The sequence below is a fragment of the Phascolarctos cinereus genome, unplaced genomic scaffold (genome assembly GCF_003287225.1).
Source record: "Phascolarctos cinereus isolate Bilbo 61053 unplaced genomic scaffold, phaCin_HiC Scaffold_1;HRSCAF=81, whole genome shotgun sequence".
NCBI classification, from domain to species: domain Eukaryota; kingdom Metazoa; phylum Chordata; class Mammalia; order Diprotodontia; family Phascolarctidae; genus Phascolarctos; species Phascolarctos cinereus.
This window is the reverse complement of record NW_027555514.1, coordinates 233,487,781-233,511,582: the sequence shown is the minus strand read 5'-3', so window position 1 is coordinate 233,511,582 and position 23,802 is coordinate 233,487,781. Positions and strand designations below refer to the sequence as shown.

Here is a 23,802-nt window from a genome sequence, read left to right as displayed (position 1 = left end):
CTGAGAGACCTGTTGGGAGGTTCTTGTCATATTCCAGGCCTGAGGTGATGAAGTCCTAGATTAGGGGGCTGGCAGGTGAGTAGAAAGAAGGGATTGGAGGTGAAAGATGTAGAAACAGAATCAGAAGACTTGGCAAGTGATTGGATGTAGGGGGTAGGAGAAGGAATCAGGATGGCTCCAAAAGTGACTGGGTGATTAATAGGGTGGTCCTTAAGAGAAGTAGAGAAGTTAGGAGGAAGGTCAGTTTTGGGAAAATCAGTCACTCAATATGTACTTAGTAAGCACCGGCTCTGTGTCAGGCACTGTGCTAGTCGCTATTTGAAAGAGACAAAATTGAGAGTCCCTGCCTTTGGGAGTTTATGTTCTATGGAGGAGACAGACAAAACATGACTGTTGTTGCTATTGAGTTATTTCAGTCATGTCCAACTCTTCGTGACCCTACTTGGAATTTTCTTGGCAGAGATACTGGAGTGGTTTGCCATTTCCTTCTCCAGCTCATTTTATAGAGGCAAACAGGGTTAGATGACTTGCCCAGGGTCAGACAGCTAAGAAGTGTCTGAAGCCAGATTTGAACTCAGGTTTCTTGACTCCAGGCCCAGTGTTCTTTTCCCGGTGCTACCTAGCTGCCCTGATTTTGTTGTTGTTCAGTTGTGTCCAACTCTTTGTGACCCCATTTTGGTGTTTTCTTGGCAAAGATATTGGAGTAGTTTGTCATTTCCTTCTCCAGCTCATTTTACAGATGAGGAACTGAGGCAAACCAGGGTTAAGTGACTTGCCCAGGATTACATTGCTAGTATATGAGGCCATATTTAAATGCAGGTCTTTCCTGACTCTAGGCCTGGCTAGATCCACTGTGCCACCCAGCTGCCCATTAAAATATGATTACAGATGAGTAAATGCAGGATGTGTGTGCGCGCGAGTATAGATAATTTCTGGTGGGGCACTAACAACTGGGGAAAGCTTCTTAAAGGAGGTGGCTGTCACTCTGTACCTTGAAGGGAGCCAGGAGTTCCAAGAGGGGAGGGAGAGCATTTCAAGCATGGAGGTAGCATAGGCCAAGGCACAGAGGTAGGAGATCAATGTTGTCTCCAGAGAACAGTGAGCAGGCTGGTTTACTGGAGTGTAGAATGAATGAGGGGATGATGGACAATTTAGGCAGAATGGGGCCAGATTATGAAGGGTTTTCAATGCCAGCTGAGGAGTCTGCTTTTGTCCTAGGAAGTCATGCCTGTACTTCAGGCATATCCCTTTGGCAGCCATGTGGAGGGTGGAGTGAAGAGAGGGGTGAGGGGATGGGAGTGTGGGGATGGTGGGAGTGGAACCAGTTAGGAGCCTACTACAGTGATCCAGGCAAGAGATGAGTAGGGTCCATGCTTGGGTAGTGGTGGTGTGAATGGAGAGAAGGGGATAGATTTGAGAGCTATTGAGGATGGAGAACTGACAAACCATAGCTATGAGAGGGTGGGAGCTAAGGGAGAGTGAAGGGAAGAGCTGAGGACTCCTAAGGTGGGAACCTTGATGAAAAGATAATGAGTTCTAATTTGTATGTATTGAGTTTGAGATGCCAAAAGGACATTAAGTCTAGGTAGAGATGTCCAAAATCAATCAATAATAAGGATTTATTAAGCACCCATTATATGCCAAAAGGCAGTTTTTGATAAGGCTCCTAGAGATTAGGGCTGAATTTGTTGATTTGGTAGTCATTTATATCAAGATAATTGAAACCACAGAGAGAATGAAATGGGGAAGGCCCAGGATAGAAATTTGGGATATAAGCTGAAAAAGTGGGAGATGAATGATGATTCAGCAAAGGAGGCTGAGAAAGTACAGACAGGTAGGATAAATAGGAAAGAGTAGTGTCATGGAAACCAAGGGAAAAGAGTCTGTTAAGAGGAAAGGGTTTTGAACATGTCGAAAGCTGCAGAAAGGTAAAACAACTATGCGAAATGAGAAAAGACCAAAAGAGGTACTGGTGACCTTGGAGACACAGGTTTCAGTAGAGTGGTGCTGTAAGAAGCCAAATTGTAAGAGGCTGAGAAGTAAGTAGGAAGGGGGAGAGCAGAAGTAGATTGGGGCAGTGGGGTGGAACCCCCCTTTTACCCCTTCATCATTTTGGGAAGAAAAAAGCAAACAAATACATTTTATTGTCTTTCAGCATTATGGTGATGTGCTGACAGCCCTTAATAGTAATTATAATTTAAAGTATTAGTCTGAGGACAGAACAGAACAGATGTATTAACGCATGCCAATCTTTGGGTATTAGCTTCTTGGCATGTGAATGGAAGTATAATGGAAAACAAATACAGTTTTGTGTGCAGTAACTTAATCTCTTATCAGTTTGGTGTAGTGAAAAGTGTGTTAGATTCTGAGTCAGGAGACCTGTGTCTAGTTCCTGGCTCAGCCATTAACTAGTTGGATAACCTTAGACAAGTTATATTGCTTTTCTGGTCTTCACTTTTCTCGTGTTAAAAATTAGAAGGGTTGGATGAATTATCTTTATGTTTCCTTCTAGCCATAACATTCTGTTGTATTTTATTGTCTATTCTTAGAGATCTAATTTTTGCGTGGTTGACCCTTCAAAATAGGAAAAATAACTTTGTTGTTCTTATTTTAAGGTTTTTTTAAATAAAAATAAATCTGTTCCACCATTCAAAGTTGACGTAACTATCCCTGAAACTGAATACAAGAGGAATTTCAAAGGTTTGTCTCCAAACAAAGAAGATATAAGTATGATTTGAAAGAGAATGAAAATCCTGAAATTGAATCCCCTGTGAAGGTGTTTATCATTTCTTATCCTTTTTAACTACCATTTTCTATATCTTATTCTTAATTGGATATATGATGGTTTAGTCTACTTGAAAAATAGCATATCATGGCTTTCTAGGAGCCATGAGTACAGACAGAATGTAAATTAGAAAAAAAAAGAACAAAACCAAAAACCATGGTCACAGCAATTGCTGTTCCATTCTTTTGAGGAAAGGTACAGCACACAGCATCTCATTTAGTGTAATGCATATGGGTTGCCTCAGTATACATGTCATGTATTTTCTTGGGAATATCAGCAATATTAATTGCACCTTAGAGAAATTTCTCTTCTTTGTAGTAAATTCATAATTGTTGAAAATTAAAGTGCTCTGAAACTCAGAAAGATAACAGCATTTTATAAATGTTCTAACTGTTAAAAAACCAGCAGTACTTGAATATGAGCAAAACTTGACCTTAAAGAAATTGCTTAACTACTTCGAGCTTTAGTTAACACGGTAATAAAATGAAGTGGCTGAACTGATGACCTGATTGTCACTTCTAATGTGGCTGTGCTGAAGTTCTTCAAGGACCTTCTTGTCATGATAAGACGTAATGATGTTGCCATCTGAAAGGCAATGTCTTTAAGGATAAACAGTCCACGTCAATGTATAAAATCAAGGGTTCTCAGCAGTTGGCTACAACCTAGAGAATGAGCCTGTACTGGGGGTTTTAGATTGAAAACTACCCAAAAGTAGGGGCTGTGTTGTTGCTTCATATTTACATCACCAGGGCTTAACAATGCCTGGCATTGCTTAATAAATGCTTTCTCTGTCTGGCTTTATCTATGTCCTCAGAAGAATGTTACTCTAATTCCAAAAGAGTAATATGTTGAGCATCATATTGAGATCATATCGAGATATGTCTCTACCTGAAATACTATGTATACTGTAACTCTAGTCAGCTTCAGAAAGATGTAATAGAAATAGACAATATTCAAAGAGAGACAGGTAAACTCATCATCATTATTATTAATCATTATTTTGATGGATCTGACCTTTGAATTAGAAGAATGTTGCTATTTTAGAACAGATTGGGACTCTATAACCACAGAATGATAGTTGGAAGGAATGCTAAAATTCATCCTGTCCAATCTTCGTTGCCTTATATGGCTGATGGAACTGGAACCCAGAAACTCCCATGTAAAAGCTAAGGGCTCTTGGGCTTGCAGGGCTGTGTGATGGAATGTGGAATTCAGGAATGTGTGCTGTTATGTGAACGTGACTTGCTTTCTGTGTTCCGAGTTACTAGAATGGTGGTAAGACACATTTTAAAACTTAAATGAGGTAAATTTGTGGCAATTAAAGGGAATACCAACATTGTAGGGTTAATAAACTCATAGAGCTCATTGTCCCAAGAAGTGGTCTAGTGCTTTGTCCTTGTCCCAGGAATAAACTTCACTCTTTCCTATGTCTGTACTTTGCTTTTGCCTTTCTCTGCTGGGAATGCCACCCACCTCATCTCTTTTCTAATTACTGCCTATCCTCAAGGCCTAGCTCAAATAATAGGTCATAGGATTTAGGTCTATAAATGAACTCAGATTACCTGGTCCAAACCCTCTCTTTTCACTAATCAGGAAACCAAATAGTTGAAGTGACTTGTCCTAGATCCTTCCTTCTTATAAGGTCTTTTTGACCCATCCCATCCTGAAGTGCTTTTTCCTTACTTTGAGCTCTTATCATACTTATTATGGGTACCATTTGGGAATTAATTAGCCATCATAGGTATTGTATTTTTATCTCAAGATGTTATTTAAATGGCTATTATTTTACAATAGCCATTTATTAATTTTAATGACTGAAATTATATATTTCAATAACTATTAATATTATTAATAATAAATTGAGATAATGATTTAAGGCTTATAAAGTGGTTTCCTCATAACAACCTTATAGCTATAAGGGAGCAAGTAGAATTTTCGTTTTATAGATGAGAAACTGAGGATCCAAAAAATTAAGTGATTTATCTGTGTTCACACAGCTAGTACATCAACACTCCATCTCTGCTTGCTGAAATCCTTGTTTTCCTTCCAAGCTCAGTTCAGCAGTGTCACAACCTATTGCCCTAAAGCATTATGCAAGGCAAAGTGGAGAAGATACATAGATAGCACCTCTTCCCTTAGCACCTCTTCTCTTACCCTCCTGGAATTTAGTCTGGCTGAGATTGGGTGGGGATACACTCTCTTAAACTTCAGAGAACCTGTGATCTCATCCATGCTGTTATTCCTTTGAAAATGCATATCAGGATGGGGAAAACTGTGGTCCTTTAGGTCCTCAAGTGCATCTCTTTGACTGAATCCAAACTTCATAAAACAAATCCCCTTAATAAAAGGATTTTATTATGTAAAACTTGGACTCAATCAAAAGTCTGTATCCAAAGACCTAGAAGGCCACATGTGGCCTCAAGGCCACAGGTTCCCCACCCTTAGTATAGATTAATTCCCATCCATGCCTTCTCCTCATTTGTGATTCATCTCTATGTCCTCCCATAAATCCTCCTCAGTGTTCTGCAAGCCCTTCCAGATCTTTTACAAGTATTTGTGTATCAGTGTAGCGCTAAGGCCATTGAGGGATCTGTTACCCCTCATAACTAGCCCCTCCCCTTTTCTAGTTATCCATCTCTTGCATTCAAGTGTTATTGGTAATATTGTCTGGCTCAACACATGTCTCTCTATTATCATTTGGGTCACCAGCAATTTGAGGCTTCATCCTCATGGGCTTACAACAAATACATACTAAAAAAGATGTAGTATAATAAGACAAGTAAAAGTGCTCTAAAAGGTTGAAGGAAGGGAAGGTAATAGGGAATCGGAAGGCTTCATGGAGGGTATTATATTTGAACTGAATTTCAAACTTGGGGAAGGGCAGAGCCATTCCAGGCTGAGGGAGTAGATGTGGCCAAAGGCATGGTATCTGTGTCCTGTTCTGGCCTTGTCACTTCACATCCCCATACCTTTGCAAAGGTTGTCCTTTGCAATATCCTGTGTAATGTCCTAAATTCCTGTGCCCAGCATGCATCCCTTCTTTACTTCCATCTCTTAGTCCCTCGCTTTTGTTAAGTCTCAGCTCAGGGACCATCTTCTATGTGAGGACGCTTTCTTGATTCTTTTCCCCAATCCCCTGGCTGACATTTTTGGTGCTTTCTTCCTCCACAGATTTTCTTTATCTTATGTTTACTTGTCTGTGTTCTCTAAAGGCCCTAAGTTGTGGTGCAGGTGCTGACTTGTATTGGTAGAGGGAACTTCCTCACTGGGAGTTCCCTCAAGCAGTGAAATCACTGGTTTGTTCCCCGAGATCCCTAAACCCTCATCTGTGTACTAGCTATATCCCCTTAAATTCATTCAGGTAATAAGCATTTATTAAGTACATACCAAGAGCTATGGTAGGTGATGGGGATAACAAAGGCAAAAATGAAACAATTCCTGCCTTTTAGGAGCTTGCATTCTTTCAGAGGAGACTGTTAGGAATGTAAGTCAACACAAGGTAATTTCTGGGAGGCCCAGGGGTGGGGGAAGGCTCTAGGCTCCAGTTGCTTAGAGGATCAAGAAAGGCCTCCCTTGTAAGATTGTGTGGGGGCTGAGCTTTCCTGGGCAAAGGCACAGTGAGGACAAGGAGCAGCGAGAAAGCCAATGAGTGAATGAAAGGGAATATTACATACCAAGCCTGGAAAGGCAGCATGGAGCCAGCATGGGAGCATAGGCTCCTCAAGGGAAGGGACCCTTTTGGTTTGTCTCTGTATCCCCAGAACATAGTGGTGCTTTGTATGTATTCAACAAATGTCTGTTGAATTGAAAGTTGAGGATAGATATTATGGATAGAGAGTACTCCAGTTTGGCTGGTTTGTAGGGTATGTAGAAAAACAAGGTTTCCTTTGGTGCCAAGCGGTAGGCTTTGGACTCCTTTTGACTGGCATTAAGGGCTGCAGAAGCAGAAGAATAATGTGCTTAGATCCTTGCCTAAAGAGTACTTCAGGAGCTTGTGAATGTGTTAGATGGTAAAGAGTGGTTAAGAAGCTAATGCTGGAGTCCAAGTGGGAAGTAACAAGGGCTGATACTAGACTAACTTGGGTCATAGAAAGGAGAGAATAGTCATGAAATGTTGTGCCACGGTCACTAGAACTTGATAATTGTTTGGATATGGGAGTAGGAAGAAGTCAAAGAACTTTGAGGTTGGGCAGGTATGTGGTACTTTTGATAGAAAAAAAAGAAATCTGTAGCTGTTGGTTTTGAAGAAAAGAGGATGAGTTTGGCTTCCTAATGTTTACTTCCATTTCATGTCAAACACTTCTTAAGGGCCTGCTAAATGTAAGGCACCTCTCTAGGGAATAGAAACACAAAAAGCTCCTAATCCCCTTTCTCTAGGAGCCAACATTTTCCTGGGGTATTAGGAGGTAAGGATAAGGAGATAAAAGGTAACTTGAGAAGGAACATTGCACTGATGGTTTTTAGTAGGAGATGGCATCTTGGCTGAGGCTTGAGGAGGTAATGATTCTAAGAGGGAGGAAAGAGGAGGAAATTTCAAGCACTGATGATGCCTTGCAAAGGCAGAGACTGGAGATGGAATGCCAAATCTGAGCAGCAGCAGCTAGTAGGGCATTTTATCTGGCAGTAGGGTTTGTGATAGGAAGTAATATGGAATAAGTCTGGAAAGGTGATTGGGGACCCATTGTTGAGGGTTTTAAACACCAGATCTGTGCCCAAGATGCTCGTGGTACATATAGATGAGGATAGCCTGTAGGGAGTTGGAAATGTGGTCAGCACCCAGGAGAGTAGTTAGAGCTGGAAAGATATTTGAGAGATTTATGTCTTGTTTTTACCAATTGGATGATAAGACATCTAAACAAAAACATGTCATAGGATCATAGATCTTTTTATTGTTTGTCTCAAAGAGAGGTGTTGCCATGACTTGCAAGTGAATTGGATTTAAATGAGGGAGGGCTGTACAAAGTCATCAGCCTCACTTTCTCCTCCAGAGCCATCTGGGTCCAGTGGCAAGATATAGATTGGGATGACGAGTTGATCCCACAGATCATGGCTCTAGCATAGGAAGGGACCTTCAAAGCCGTCTAGTCTAACCTTCATTTTACAGATGAGGAAACTGAATCCTAGGGAGGTTTCATGACTTGTCCAAGGTCACACAAGTAATAAGCCTCAGGATTGGGCTTTAAATTCAAATCTTCTGATTTGGGGGCAGGTCAGTGGTGCAGTGGATAGAGTGCCAGACTAATCTTCCTGAGTTCAAAAATGGCCTTAGACAATTACTAGTTGTATGACCCTGGGCAAGTCACTTCACCCTGTTCATCTCAGTTCCTCATCTGTAAAATGAGCTGGAGAAGGAAATGGCAAACCACTCCAGTGTCTCTGCCAAGAAAACCTCAAATGGAGTCACTAAGAGTCGCATATGACTGAAATGACTGAAGAACAGTATCTCACTGCAGGGTCAGTGATATTTCCACTATACCATTCTGCCTTTATTCCTCATAGTACCTTACACATAGTAGTTGCTTAGCAAATATTTGTTACACTTATTTTTATTATCTTTGTGCGTTAGCTAGCACATGGTCTGCTTTTGTAAAGGTACCATGTGGTGTTAAAAACTATGTGTTTTCTTTAATATATATATATATATATATATATATATATATATACACATTATATATATTTAATGTAACATGACATTAAATGTAATATGATAAATTTAAATATATTATAGTTTTTGTTCATGTTTTTAGGGAGTCCAAGGATTTTTAAATTCTTTCTCTTATACTTGTTTTCAGTTATTTGTTTTTGGTAGTAGATATATTACTTAGCTGCTCTTATAATTCTTGTAGTCAGGCCTTTTTTTTCCCCTCTGAGATTCTGTTTGTAGTTGATATGGAGTTAATCTCTTCTTCTGGGTTTATCTCTTAGGCCTCTCTTAACCCATAGTATTTTAGTCTTTTCTTCTGTTTACTCATATTTTCAAACTCATTTCATGGATTGTGGTTTTGTATTTATGCCAGTCCCCTCTGGCACTGTTGTGTGGGTTAGGTAGGACTTCCTTGGTCCTGTTTCCTCTGTCATCTAGATGCTGCCATGCTTTTTTCTAAAACATTTTTCTTTACTTTATTCTCCATTCATTATTTTCCCTCCCATCCCATCCTGAAATTTTATTCTGTAATTTTTATACCCTTTATTCCTTCCTTAACTTCTTTGTGTACTCCTTGGGATAAAAGCTTCTGAAGTACCAGATTTGAGTTCCCTCTTCTGATAAGTTTCTTTGTTATTGCTTTTATAGATTTTGTTCTGTCATCCCGTTTTTCTGCTGTGCTTCATTCTTATAGGTGTTAATTCATGAGGGAAGTTTGAGAGACTCAGTGATGTATGGCAGAAATTGCCAACATGTTCTAAATCCTGCACCACAGCCCCTACCTCACGATATCTCATCTCTGAGTCTGTGTCTCATAATTCCGTAAATATGTATTTGATTTTTTTTGGGGGGGGATTGAGACCTGTAAATTGGCATAGGGAACTTTCAGTGGGGTAGCTCCTACTAGTACAAATGCTATATTATTGTGCACTTTTTAGGCTTTCGGAGTTATCTGGGGGCACTGACACACATCCAGTATGTGTCAGAGACAGAACTTAAATTCAGATCTGTTTTTGAGGCCAGTTCTGTATTTACCTTGATAGGCTCCCTTGAAATCAGGTTTAATGATAAGGTATACAAATATATTAAAAGAGGCTGGAGTCCAGTTTATGAATAATGAGGGCATATTAAAAGAAGCTGAAATATGTCTAACCCTTGAAGTTTCCCTAGATACTTCTAGGGCACTGGTCCTTGACACCAGACAGGAGAAACAAAAGCTGTATTCATAGCTGGAAAGTGGCTTAAGAAGGGAACTTTGGGGGAGGGTTGAGAAGAAGAAGTGATCAGTCAGTCAACTGGTATTCTTGGAGAGAGGCACAGACATTCTCATAAAAGCCACACCTTCCCTAAGGCAAAGCTAACAAATTGTCCCAGCATTGTGTTTTTATGACTACTTTTCACCTTTAAAAATGTCCTTTTGGGAACTAGGAATTTAGGTTGATGAGCACAATGTGTGATTTTTCCTGCTGGCCAGATCCCTTGAAGCTAACCCTGGATACATCTTACAGAAACGGCCTGACATATTGACGTTAGGAAAGATGTGTGTGCTATCCTCTAAACTCTGCCTTGAGACTTCTGTTGTCTATAGAGTACTGGGTTAGAGTAATGAGAAGTCTGATGTAGTTTAACAATTCATAATTTTCTGTGTAAATTTTATGGTGGGTCAGTCTTACTTTTTGTGGCTTATATATATCTACATACACGTATAGATATAGTCTTTTCCACAAAAGATAACTGAAATAAAAATAAAGCAACTTGTTAATCTTACTTTAAATTATTATTATGATTTTTTTTCAGAGGGAAGGTTTGCTATTAATACTTGGTGAGAAGGGAACAGGTGTATTATTTGTTTCTTTTCAGAGTAACAAAGGAGTAACATTTACTGAAGTGAACTATATCTCTTGTTTTTCCTTTCACTTCTTTCCTAATTGCTTTGCGTCTAGAATATAGTGCTAGTAAATGCTCATCAAATGTTCAGAATACCAGGGTGAAAACAGTAGCATTGTAAGATATGTAACAGCATTGAATTGCAGAGTAGTAGGTCTTTAGGTGTTCTTTAAAAAACAAACAAATTCAAGAAAACTCTATTCAGAATCTTTGCTGTGTCATAAATTATGCTATACCTGGAGCTACACTTTGGAAAAGTCACTAACCAGGATAGTTCTGTTTGGTGTTGGTGTTTAGCTTTAATTCTTGAATGAATAAAATCTATCTTCTTCATATAGAAATATGATGTAAAAATCTAACAATTTAAAATTTTTCTAATGCAATATTTTAAAAACTAACACTATTTAAATTATTTCAGTTTCAGAGTAGTAAAAAAGAAAATTCATCAAAACAGAGGGAAGCAGAAATGGAACCAAAAGACAAAATTTCTTGCCATAAATATCAAAGGTCTGGGCATATGTTTTGGAACAAAAATATCATGACTTTTAGATGCTGGACTTGGCAAAATGTATTCACTCTTGTTTTCTTTGTGCTAGGAAAGCAAACACTGAATATAGAGCTAAATTTTTGTCCCCATCTCAGTATTTATACAGAGATGGTGCTTGGAAACGGGTGAGGGAAAACACGCTAAATCAGGTGAGTATTTGAAGCTCAGATTTTCTCTAAGGATATAGAAATGTTGAATTCTTCTTGAGGTCTTTGTGTTAGTGATGGAATATGGGATGAAAAGCTTATTGTGCCTTGAAGATTGTATTGTTAAAATTAGAGCATGAACCCAGTAGTGTGATCAGCAGGTTTGGACACAGATTTAAAAATGTTCTGAAGGCCTGTCTACTTCTTGTGCCTGTCTAGGTTCTTCCACATCTGAGTAAACTTAGTTTAGGTACCTGCCCCTGCAGAATAGCTAATTAGTGCAGTCATTATTTGTAGAGGCTCTACAGTCTCAAATCAAGTTATAGTTAAGTCTTCTGTTAGATGATGGCACCCACTGGAAAAATGTGATGCTGCAGTCAACGGTTCGGGTATTCAGGAAGGAGGAGAGATGCCAGTGGAGTCATGAGTCTGGAGCAGGGAATAATTCTTGTGATCTGAAAAAGGGATTTGGGCTAGAAGTGGGTTGTAGAGTCATTCTCAGAATTGGAAAATAGCAGGAAGCCACATGAAGCCATTAGGTGAAAAAGGAAAACGCTTTAGGCTATGATACCATTAAGATCATTGACACATTTTAGCTTAATAGTCAAGGTTCTCTGCTTTTACAATACCTACATGATTTAAAAATTTAAGTGGAGATCTAGTAGTTTAGTTTAGAGCAGGAATTTATTGGCAGAGTTACCAAAATAGGTTATCAGTCTGAGAAGAGGATGATTCTGTCCTGTAGCAACATACTGAAAACCAGCGCATTCCTGAGGGATGGAGAAGGGACAGCTTGTCCCAGGCTTTGTGCTTTCAGTCCAGTCCCCATCCTTTTACTGCTGTAATAACTGGGGCCTTGAGGAAGCAGAAGGTGGCTTTTTCGGCTGGAGCTAACAAGTCTTCAGACTTATAGTTGATCCCTTAAGATGTAAGCATCTTGAGTAGAGATTGTTTCATTCTTTGTATTTATATATACACAGTACCTGACACATACTCAGTGCCTAGTAAATGCTTCTTAACACTCTTGTAAATGATCTTAACACCTCCTATTATTACCAAAGGTTACATACAACCCTCAGGTTGCATTTCACAAGAAGGTAATATCTTTTTCCATTCATATCTTCCCTTTATGTTAATTTTGACCTGATCTCACTTCTTAAAAATCAGAAATGGGGATGAGTTGTATAGGAGGAGGACAGCTGAAATAAACTACTTGTGTTATCTTATTCAAGCTTCACAACAGTAAGTAACAATAGTAAGTGGGTACTTTTATTATCCCCATTTTATAGAATAGGAAGCTGAGCCTGAGAGAGGCTGAGTGGCTTGTATAGATGATGATGTTTTCCAGGAGTTCAGAGGAAGGAGATACTATTGGTGGGCTACAGTGGGTCGGGGAAGTTTTAAAGTAGTTAGGAGACCCCCTTTGCAGTCTGGTGAAACCTGTGGACCCTTTCTCAGAATATTGTTTTTAACTGTACAAAATAAAATGCATAGGATTACAAAAGAAAACGATTATATTGAAATGGCAGAATATTTTTTAAAATTCACAAGTTCATGTTAAAAACTCAGGTTAAAAATTTCAGTTCTAAAGGTTGTAAATTCTTTACTTGAGAGAACATTTCTTATCTGTTTAGGTAAAATGAGATGGTGAGTCTACCAGGCTATTCACCTCTCGATTTTACGTTTTCAGGGAACTAGAGAGAGGTGATTTTTTAATGAAGGACCAAATAGTTTTTATATTTCCTGGAAAGGAGAAAACTCCCAATGTCTCTTTGTATTAATATAGTTTATCCTTTTTTTTTTTTTTGTGAGGCAGTTTGGGGTTAAGTGACTTGCCCAGAGTCATACAGTGAGTGTCATGTGACGGAGGCTGGATTTGAACTCAAGTCCTCCTGACTCCAGAGCCAGTGCTCTATCCACTGTGCCACCTAGCTGCCCCTAGTTTATCCTTTTAATGAAGATTTTTAAGTGGGTAGAAAATCATGAGATTGCAGTAATAGCTGCTACTGGGGTGGTTACAAACATTTTAAGTAAATTGTATAGTTGACATCTGTCACAGATGCTGTTAAGGTGAAATGGCTTAGAAAAGAAAGTGAATTCTAAAAAGAAAAGAGCACCAGAGATTCTTTATAAAAGGAGATGTTTGTTACCAGGCACGCCACTACTGAAGATGGAAGAAATTTTAGCTGTGTTGACACCATGTATATGTAAAATGTAAGACATTTAAGTTACATGTCTTTATTTGCATTTAGTTTGTTCTTTTTAACTTTTTCTTTTAAACATGGATTTTTTTTTTCATATTGCATTTTAACTGGTTGGAAAATTAAGGCATGAACAGAAAGAAATGCAGTTTATTTATATGTAATTTATATGTTATGTTATATAAGTGGAATATGTTGGATGCCCATGAGAATTGTTGGACTTCTTGTTGGAATTTTCAGTGCAGTTTTAACTCTTCTAATGAAATTGGCTGTAGGGACGGTATAATTGAAAAGAATGCAGCATTGTTGCTTTTAGTTAACCTAAGGTTTATGAGAACAGTAATAGAATCATAGATTGTTTGAACTCAGAAGCATCTTTGTGTGCCATCTGTAATGGATGCCATTGTCCCTGCATCATAGCGTTGATGTCACGAGAGTCTCTCAAATGAAATAGTGTGTCTGGAGTGCTTGGTAAGTCTTATGCCACCCAACCCCTTGTTTTGCAAATGGAGAGAAGCCCAGTGGGGTTATGTGGTTTGTGCAAGGTAGACTTGAGGTCATGTCTTTGTATTTCAGGTTCACTGTACCTTCCACTATTCAAGAAGCCCAATTTGGGAGATTTGTAATTCTTGTAATTATGATTGTTTTTAACTAAAATAAACTTGAAGATTCTGTGGGATGAAAATTAATGTAGAACATTGTAACAGATTACTGATAACAAACACTGACAAAGAAATGATGTTTAAATAGAAATGATGTTTAAATGAGTTGGAAGCATTGAAGATTATATACCCATGACAAATAGAATTATATTAACTATAGTAGAAATGTTGTTAAAAATAATGTTGGCATTAGATAATAATCATTGGTTTAATGAGAGAGATCCTATAAACCACTCTATATGTAGGAGACATTTCCCTTGCAATATAATTTAACTGGATTTTGAAGATTTTTTGTATTTAGACTACACAAGTATTTTGGTAGAATTAGGCAATAGGAGAAAAGTTCTGGAAAAAAATGAATGTTTCTTTTAGTCTTTATCTGTTTAATGCAGCAGACTTATGGTAATGCTTTTCATGTAAGACGGACATTCTTAAAACCGAGTATGAGTGCTACTCCAAAGAGCAGAAAAAGTTGCCAAGGCTCTGGTCCTGCCTCCTTTGGACTTAGGGATTCTCTAGAGATTTGACATGATCTTTATCCCTTTACTTTCACCAGGGCTCTGTTACAGGGCTTTGAATATATTTCTCCAGTTGCTTTAGTAATGCCAGACTTCCTTACTTTTTTTAGTTTAAATAGGTTTAAAAAAGGGGGCAGCTAGTTGGCACAGTGGATAGAGCACCAGCCCTGAAGTCAGGAGGACCTGAGTTCAAATCTAGCCTCACAGCAAACACTTGAGACTTACTAGTGTGACGCTGGGCAAGTCACTTAGCTCCAGTTGCCTAAAAACAAACAAACAAACAAACAAACGAATGAATAAATGAATAAATAAGATAAATAGGTTTAAAAAAAAAGACTGGCCAGATGCAGGCCTGGCTGAAAGAATGGTAAATATAAAAATAAAGAGGTAAATGTAGTTCTCAGTTTCTGCACAAAGACACCATTTTATTCTATTTGGATTTAGTGTCTTTATTCCTTTAGCTTCTATTCTTTGCTATGCTAGAGATTATTTTAAAGGTCTTAAAGGTTTTTTGTGAGGAAAATATATAATTGAGACATTTCTTTTAAAAACAGCTTAGAATAGTATTTAGTAATAAGCCAACAGGTGGCAGTGTGATGCAAACAATTAAAGGATTTCAAACCACTGAAAAGTTCCTTAAGCCATTTTTTATTCAAAAGGACACAACTAAAAGCGCTTTGCAAATTAGTAGGAAGATAAAACTACATTCTGAACATTTAAAGAAGTATTCATTTTTTTATGTCCTGTCCTTTCCCGATGTATGTATGTATGTATGTATGTATATTGTAGTTTAATCCCAAACCGCATACTATGAAGAAATAGCCCTGTTTTTCTTAAGAGATCTCACAAACCTGTTCAGAAATTCAGAGAAAAGATTTTTTGCTTATCAAAGAGTTGGTGGGGTTTGGGGTAGTAGCACATAAAAGCTAAGATTCTTTTCAGTCAGTGTTAAAATGCGTGCTGTGGGTGTGTGTGTGTGGGGGGGTCCTGAGCCAGCTAATGGAGGGAGGGGGTAGAGAAAGAAGAAAACAAGGCCAGCCTCTTGGAACTTACCAGCTAGTTGGGGCAGAAAGTACATTAGACTTGGAATCAGAAGACTGGGGTCTGAATCTGGCACTGCTGCTCCTTGGTTGGGCACGTGACTCCACTTTCTCAAGCCTCATTTTCTTTATCTATAGAATAGACTATTAGAAGCAGGACTCTGTTAAGAATCAAATGAAATAATGCTTAGTAGCTATAAAGCCCTATATCAGTGTAAGTGGTTATTATGTGTTGGAGAATTAAGCCGTTTTGGCATTTGCTTGCTCTGAACAGATGGAAATTTGGAACCCAGGTATATAGGTTGAATGATGGAGTCAGGATATGAAAAGAACAGATCTGGGCTAGAACAGGTGTTCTTAGCCTGGGAAGGAAAGAAGGAACGAAATAAGCATTTTATTAAGTACCTCGTATGTACTGGACACTGGGCTAAATGGTTATAAATAGTATCCCATTTGACCCTAACAACCACCCTGGGAATTAGGTGTTGTTATTATTGCCACTTTACAAGTTGCAGAAACGAAGACAGAGGTTTTGTGACTTGTTCAGGATCACACAGTTAGTATGGAGTCAGAGGCTGAATTTGAACTTGACTTCCTGGATCCAGACTGAGTGCCTGCACTGCACCACCTAGCTGCCTCTTATCACAGACCTTGGGTGGTCTGCGGACTTGTTCAGTATTTTGGTGACTTTACTTCAACATAGTTTCTTTTGTAATCATATATATTTTGTCTTATGCATTTAAAAACATTACTCTGAGAAGAAATCCATAGGTTTCATCCTATTGCCAAATGGGAGTCCATGCCACACACAAAAAAGATTAAAAACACCTGGTCTAGAATAATGGGCTTAACTGAATAAGATGGAATTGAATAACGATCAGTATAAAATTTTACACAGGTTCAAAAAAATGTATTTCGCGAAGTTGAGGTAAATGTGTGTAGATAGCAGTTTCTCTGGAAAACAACCTGGGGGTTGATATCAACATGAGTCAACAATGTGACATGGCCACCAAACTGCCTCCGGTAATGTGAGGTTGTATGAAGTGCTGTCTAGCGTTTAGAGGACTAGGTGGATGATGGTCCTGTCCTGCTCCGCCCTGGTTTTGACCACCTTCGGGGTGTTATGTTCAGTTCTCAAAACCACCTTTTAGGAAGAACATTGATAAACATTAGAGCATCCAAGAAGCATGACCAAGATGATGAAGGCCTTCATCTCATGCTGTATATGGATTGGTTAAGGAACTGGGAATGAGAAGAGAAGATTTGGGGGCAAGATCACCACTTAAGCCTTTATTAAGTGCCTACTGTATGCCAGCTGCTGTTCTAGGAGCTGGGCTTCCAAAAACAAAAGTGACACAATCCCTGCCTTAGTTACTAACATTTATTTGCCTTTATTATGTATGTACCAAGTAAATGCAAGATGTATTTGGGAGGAGCAGGGGGGAGACACCGGCGATTAGGAGGGTCAGGGCCTCATTTTGGAGATGGCATTTGAGCTGGCCTTTGAAAGAAAAGGTTTCTGAGAGGCAGAGGTTAGGAGAGAGGGCATTTCCGGCATTTGGTGAGGTATGTCTGTAGGCATCGTGACAGGAGATTGGAATATTGTGTATAAGGAATAGTGGCACAGCCAGTTTGGCTGGACTGTTGCATGCGTGAAGCAGAAGAGTGTGTAAGAAAGCTGGAAGTAGGTGGGACCTGGTTTCTGAAGGGCTTCAGAATGCCAAATAGAGGAGTTTGTATTTGATCCGAGAGGTAATGGGAAACCACAGAAGCTTATTGAGTTGGGGAGTGACATGATCAGACCCCCTTCACATGAGGAACACCACTTTGGTAGCATGTGGATGAGAGGGAGCAGTCTTCACATATTTGAAGGGCTGTCATTTGGGAAAAGGATCAGTCTTGTTCTCTTTGGACCCAGAGGGTAGAAGTGGGTGGAAGTTACAAAGAAGCAGATTTTGGCTTGTGAGGAAAACTTGCTGCTAGTTAGAGCTCTCCTGTAACAGTGTGGATGTTTCAGAAGGCAGGAGTGGGGCCCACCCCACCAGAGGGCTTCAGTCAAAGGCTGGCTGACCAGTGGAGAAGGGTTGTTGTAGAGAGGATTTTCATTCAGCTATGGGTTGGACTTAATGACCTCTGAGGGCCCTACTATCTTTGAGATTTTGGGGAATTTGAGAGAATAGCATTGAGTCAGTTCTGTGTATCTGAAAGTGAGGATGATGATGTGTGATTAATTGGTTTCCAGTGATGATGATATGGTATTATCATACTGACATATTTCAAATGTGTTTTCTGTATTCCTCCTCCTAGGGTTCTCAAAACACCCTAAATTCCCTGTGGTATGCTGAGGTTGGTTGCTTCTGAGTTTTTAAAAAATCTATTGCATAGAATATTTGTGCAAGCTCAGACTGAAAATAAAAGACTCCAGAATTACTATATTCCTAGTTGCTACATAATCTCCTTGCCTGCTGAATGAATAACTAGCACTGTGCTTTAGCTTGACACTTCTGATTTCTGCTTTCAGAATGCGTTATAGTCATGTAAATGTGGCTAATTTTTTCTTTTTTTTTCATTTTGTGGCCTGATTTGTGCTGTGGATGTTCAAGATTGTCTGTCTTTGCTTTTTTTGATATTTGTAACAAAAACTTAGATTTTATAGTGATACCTGGCATATGATTCCTTCCTATATAGGTTAAAGAACTTCGAGAGAAAGCTGAGTTTTATAGGAAACGGGTACTTGGGACACATTTTTCTCGGGATCATCTGAACCAGATTCTCTCTGAAAACAATTGCCTATGGGATGTCTCTTCTGTGTCCAGCTCAGAAGGAACTATTAGTAACAACATCAGAGCCCTAGATCTTGCTGGGTGAGAATCCCCCCCTTTTTTTTTAAGATAGTAAAACTGTTCATCATAGTTACAAAACTGGGATTTAAAAAAATAAATGGAGTAATGATATCAGAAAATGACACCTATCACTCAGACTTTACAGATGCTTTGACAAGTGAAAATTACTCTTAAGATCTTATTGATTCCAAAGTGAATACCAGTAAATATGTACCAAAGAAAAAGTGCCATAGGAAGTAGGAGCAAATAAATTTGGCTTTGTTTATTGTATATGATGAAATTAGTGTATCTGGTGTGGGGGATGAGTGCAGAATCTCTTTGCTCTTTATGCTTGTTGATTTAATTATGTCTTTAAACATTCACATGTCTAAAGGAAAATTTACCACTTCACTGGATGGAGGTTTCCTCATTTTCAAACATGTTTGTGCTTTTAAAATGAGCACTTGTATGTGAAGATTGAGTAACAGTGCAGGTGGCCATGTAGGCCACATGACTTGCTAGTGCCTGTGTGCAGGCAGCTGACAGGTGTGGGTTTTGTGGGCTTTGGGGGTATGGCTTCATGAGTGAATTTTCATGTAATTGCATGTGCAACATGGAGCTAATTGCTTTTATATTCTGAATTGTGTGTAAATTCCAGATGACTACTTTCATTGACTATTCTTTAAAGTGAACCTATTTGTGTGTGTTACCCCTCTTTCTTTATATCTGTTGCAGTGGCATAAGACACACACGCGCACACACACACACATGCACGCACACACACATATACACACACATGTTATTTATACATAGGTATACATAAATATATATATTTATGGATAATGGAGGAAAATAAGCTGGGATAAAATCACTTCAAACTGGAGAAACTGTGTTATTAGCTTATAATTAAATTTGTTTTGGTCATACAGAGATCCTATAGGTCATAAGACATTGCAGAGCCATGATTCCAAAAAAAAAGCAGAAGAAAGACCACCTTTGGCAACACAGTGCCAGAAAGATACTACAGAAAAATTGGGTGTGTCAGATGCTCTCACCGTCCCTATTAGAAGAAAACTGGCTTGGGATGAAGGCAGCACTGGTGATCAGATACATAACCATGAAAGAAGAGTGGAAGAAGAGAAAAATGTAAATGCCAAGCAGGATTGTAGAGAGGAGGCCAAGGAATTAGAAGAAAGTGATAGCGATGCCAAGAGAGACAGGGTCCAAGCAGGGTGAGTTTTTAATTGCCTATTAAAGGAAATCACTTTTCCTCTACATTGTACTTTATGGTTATATACTTAATTTGATGTGAAAGGCAGAGGATTTATTTGATATTACATTTTGTTAGTAATCAAGTAAAATGACTGGGAAGTTTTCAAATGTGTAGACAAATTGCAGCATATTTTGCATAAATATCATAAAATAGGTCCCTTTTTGTGACACCACTGAAGTTAAGAATTTGGCTCAGTTATTTCCTGTGGAAAGTTCAGTTGTCCTGTGGCCCCTTCCCCATAATCAGAATTCCTTGCCTTTCACATTACTTTTTCAAACTAGTGTGGGGTATTGGTCTTCCTGGCCAAGGGCATTTCAGGATAGCTATTTGGAGTAAGAGTCAGCCCTCATCTGGCAAGGTGAGTCAGTTATCTGTACTTTATAGCATCAGGTCTCTTTGGTATGAATAATCTAGATTTGATTACATTTGATAATGGAAATGTCCCTCTTGTAAGTTTAGAATTAACCATTGCATGTCAGTGACACAAATGTCTTTGATCATGTTTTGCAGAGAGACTGCTTCACCACCGAGTGCTTCAGCATCAAATGGGTCAGATTCTTCTTCTGTGTCCTCAGGAAAAGGTGGCCGGCTCCCAACGCCAAAGCTGAAAGAACTTGGGGGACCCCCTAGGACTCATCACGATCTAACTACTCCTGCTGTTGGTAATAAGGAGAGAAGAGCTAGCAGAATCTTTTCTGCCTAGTGCTGTCCAGTTTGCTTTAAATGTGTTGCCTTCTGCATTCTTCCAGGGGGTGCTGTTTTAGTGTCTCCATCTAAAGTGAAGTCTTCATTCCCAGAACATAGGAGAAAAAAGTCTTCTCCAGATTTCTTAGGAGAAACTTCAAAAAACGAATCTAATAGGGTAAGGTAGAGTCATTGTTGGTGAATGTGTTTAATGAGGTGGGGGGTGGGAGAGCAAGAAAGCCAAATCTCTTTCTGGTTTAAATAAATATGTTAGCACTATGCAGTAAATGCCTAACAACTTAAACTCTAGAAGAAGTACTCTTTGATAAGGTAAGATGACTGGCGACTTGCTTTTAGTGAAGTATACACTTGAAATGGTTTTTCTAGTAGTGGAAATTAATTTGCTGACCACAGTCCCCCACCTGCTGCTGTTTGTAAATAAGGAAGCAAACATTAATGAGATGGCTTGTTGGGGTTTAGGGTATATAGTCTATGGTCTAATGTAGAAATTGGAGCTATTATTTTGGCTGTATTAGCTCTGTACTTTAATCAAGTGAGCTGACTGTATGTAGATGAAACATGTATAGTCTTAGAATAAATAAGGTGGCTTATTGTAACTTAATTTTTATTTTTAAATTTATTTGATATTGTGCAATAGAGAATAGCAGAGCAGTTTTCTTTACAAGCTGATTAGCATCAAATACTGACTGGTTTTAACTGAAGCTTCAGAAAACAGATTTTGTAGTAGTGGTTTCAGGTTTAAACAATTTTAACCCCATCCTTGTATCATTTCAAAAGAGAAAAAACCTTAACAATTTCGATATGGTAAGTGCAGATGCAGCTTTCGTCAGAAGTAAAATGCAGGCTCGGACCTTGAGAGCCAACTGTGGCCGGGGTGGTGTGGCTCAGTTTGCTCGGCCATGTTGATGGCTGCTTTGGTTAGAACCACACTGACTCCTTAAGAGAATAGCAAAAGAAACAGGAAGTGAAGACTGAAGTTCATCTTGTAGTTTAAGTTTCTCTAGGAGCTTCTGCTTTGTTTGTTTGTGATGCATAATTTTAAAAACTACATATCATTAAGCTACATAATGAAATTGTAGAGTTATAAGACTGTTCAGTTAATGTTTTGTTCTTGGGTTCTCTGTCAGGGTCCTCAAGTACTACTGAGTGGTAGTGTAGTAGAGTAGTACCGAATGTGCATTGTGGCATGACTCTGGTTTTTGTGGTTCACTTTTATTATAGTCAAATTAGAAATATTTGAATAGTATTAAATAAATGAATGCTACCTAGCATTCAGGCTGCATTCTAATAGGCAACATGTAAGAGGTGAATAGCAGCTTTGAATTTGAAAATATTTACATGCTACAGATTGCCAGGTGATTTTCACTAGATGTTTTAGCTATTCATTGAGTAAAATCACATTGGATAAAAATGGCCCTGTTCAGATGTGAGTCCAGTAATTCTTAACCCTTTTGTGTCTCGGACTCCTTGGGCAGTCTGGTGAATAGATCTATAGTTCAGAGTAAAGTTTTTAACGGAGTAGAATAAATCTGTGGGACTACAAAGGAAACTAATTGTATTGGAATGTGCTTATCAAATATTATGAAATAATGATAACATCATAAAACAATTATTTCTTTAAATTTTACTGAATATAAATACAATGCCATTAAATATTATTAAAAGTTTTAAAAATATTTAAAAGTTAATTTTTTTAAAGTTCACAGACCCCAGGTTAAGAACTCCTGTGTTTATGTTTGTATTTTGTTTGGAGGAACTCTATTGATCAGGTAGTTTGTACCCCATACAGGTGAGCTCTTTCCATTGTTTGGCAGCAGTCTCAATTCAAGAAAGGTAGTTACTCTGTGTAGCTTTAAGTTTCATGTAGATATTATTCCCATATAGTTTATCTCCAAAAGAGAAAAAAGTAACAGTCAAGAAATTGAAAGATTCTCTGCCAGTCAGCCCTTGACTTGTAAATGATGACCACTCCAGAGATTTGCATTTTTAGCATTAAGATCCTTTGCATAGCTGCAGTTTTTCTGTTTCTATTTTCTCTTACATGTGAAGAAGAATTAAGACCTAGAAGCACAAAAGGGAGATAAATCAAAGCTTTTCATAGGATTGGTTTAGGAGCACTTGTAGAAAAGATTTGGTTCTTCATCACTAGGGAAGATAAAGCCATTAGCTGCAGAGAGAGAAGAAAGGTTGGTAGGACTTTGCTATCAGCTGAAGCTAGGAAGCAGTGAAGTAGCCTAGGGGTTTTAATACTGGAGTGAATAGGTTAGAGAAAGCACGAAGTATGTTGGTTTGAAGATCCAAGAAGAAGGGACTAGTTAGGAATGAGAAAGGTATCAGCTTTATCTGTCTTTTTAAAAATAAATCATGCTTTGTAGAAATTACACACTTCAATGTTTTCTGTCTTTAGCTGTTTTAATAGTTATATGGTTCTATCTAAAGAAGAGAAATGAGCGTACTTTAGTCTAGCTCTCATGTAAAGCTTGAGCTTTTATGATTTGAACCACAGTCTTCTGATAGGGGCCCTACCACCAGCTAGGGTCTGCATACTTATAATGTAGGAAAGATAAAACCTAAGAGAGACAACCACTTTAGCTCTAAACTAAATAGACAAGCAGATACCATAGGAATTCACTTAGGAATTGTCAGGCAGGAGAACATCAGTGATCAGCAGTTCAATGAGTATTTACCATATAGATATTTATTTAAAGCATCCAAAGCCCTATTTATAATCTATTTTGTTCTTCTTGCAACTTTCTTTTTCTTTTTCTTTTTTTTTTTGGCAAGGCAATTGGGGTTAAGTGACTTGCCCAGGGTCACACAGCTAGTAAGTGTCAAGTGTCTCATCTGGATTTGAACTCAGGTCCTCCAGACTCCAGGGCCTGTGCACTATCCACTGTGTCACTTAGCTGCCCCCTTCTTGCAACTTCCTAATCGGGAGGCATTACTACTGCCATACTGCTCCCATTCCAATTCTTTTCTCTTGTATCATCATAAGCCCTTCATTCTATTTTTCTTAATCTTTTAGAAAGAACTTGGGCCTAGACCCTTATTGACTCCTCTAGCAGCTGGTTTGAAAACAGTGGATCCCCTCCCTTTGAGAGATGAGATTGAAACCAGTATTTCCAAATCTGACGGGGCTCATCCAGGACCAAAGCATCCTGCGCATTCCATAAAAGTCCCTGTGCAGGGGACTACTCAGCCTCTCTGTGTTCCATCATACTGGAATCCATCTTGTCGCATTCAGGGATCTCTCAGGAATGCAGAGTTCCAGCATAATGGTGAGCTTTTATTTAATCTTGTTCTTTAAAACTTATATCATACTGACATAGATAGATATATAAATACACACACACACAAATACACATGCATGTATATTACATATACACACATATACATATACGTGTTTATTGTTTATAAAGTTGTTGTCAACAACAATGAGCATGTCTCATAACTGAAGTAGTGAAAGTGCTAACTGGTAGTAACGCATGAGACAAACCTCTTACTTTATAGCCGTGCACATGTTGTGAAAATGATGTGATTTGTTAGCGTTACATATGCTGTTAGTTTCTACA

At 38.6% G+C, this 23,802-nt stretch overlaps 1 protein-coding gene across 6 annotated transcripts in view; it reads left to right on the top strand.

Annotated features, from left to right (window-relative positions):
- SAXO6 (stabilizer of axonemal microtubules 6) overlaps positions 1–23,802 on the top strand; it is a 36,368-nt gene that overhangs the window by 10,001 nt on the left and 2,565 nt on the right. For 3 of the 6 annotated variants that reach the window (XM_078146183.1, XM_020990214.2, XM_020990220.2), the window contains 8 exons: positions 10,735–10,823; positions 10,913–11,012; positions 17,738–17,776; positions 18,119–18,294; positions 19,182–19,484; positions 20,036–20,187; positions 20,275–20,387; positions 23,256–23,508. In XM_078146183.1, the coding sequence (XP_078002309.1) occupies positions 10,735–10,823; positions 10,913–11,012; positions 17,738–17,776; positions 18,119–18,294; positions 19,182–19,484; positions 20,036–20,187; positions 20,275–20,387; positions 23,256–23,508 (1,225 nt within the window). The remainder of the gene's footprint in view (positions 1–10,734; positions 10,824–10,912; positions 11,013–17,737; positions 17,777–18,118; positions 18,295–19,181; positions 19,485–20,035; positions 20,188–20,274; positions 20,388–23,255; positions 23,509–23,802) is intronic. The other 3 variants (XM_078146182.1, XM_078146186.1, XM_078146187.1) reach the window with 3 other exon arrangements.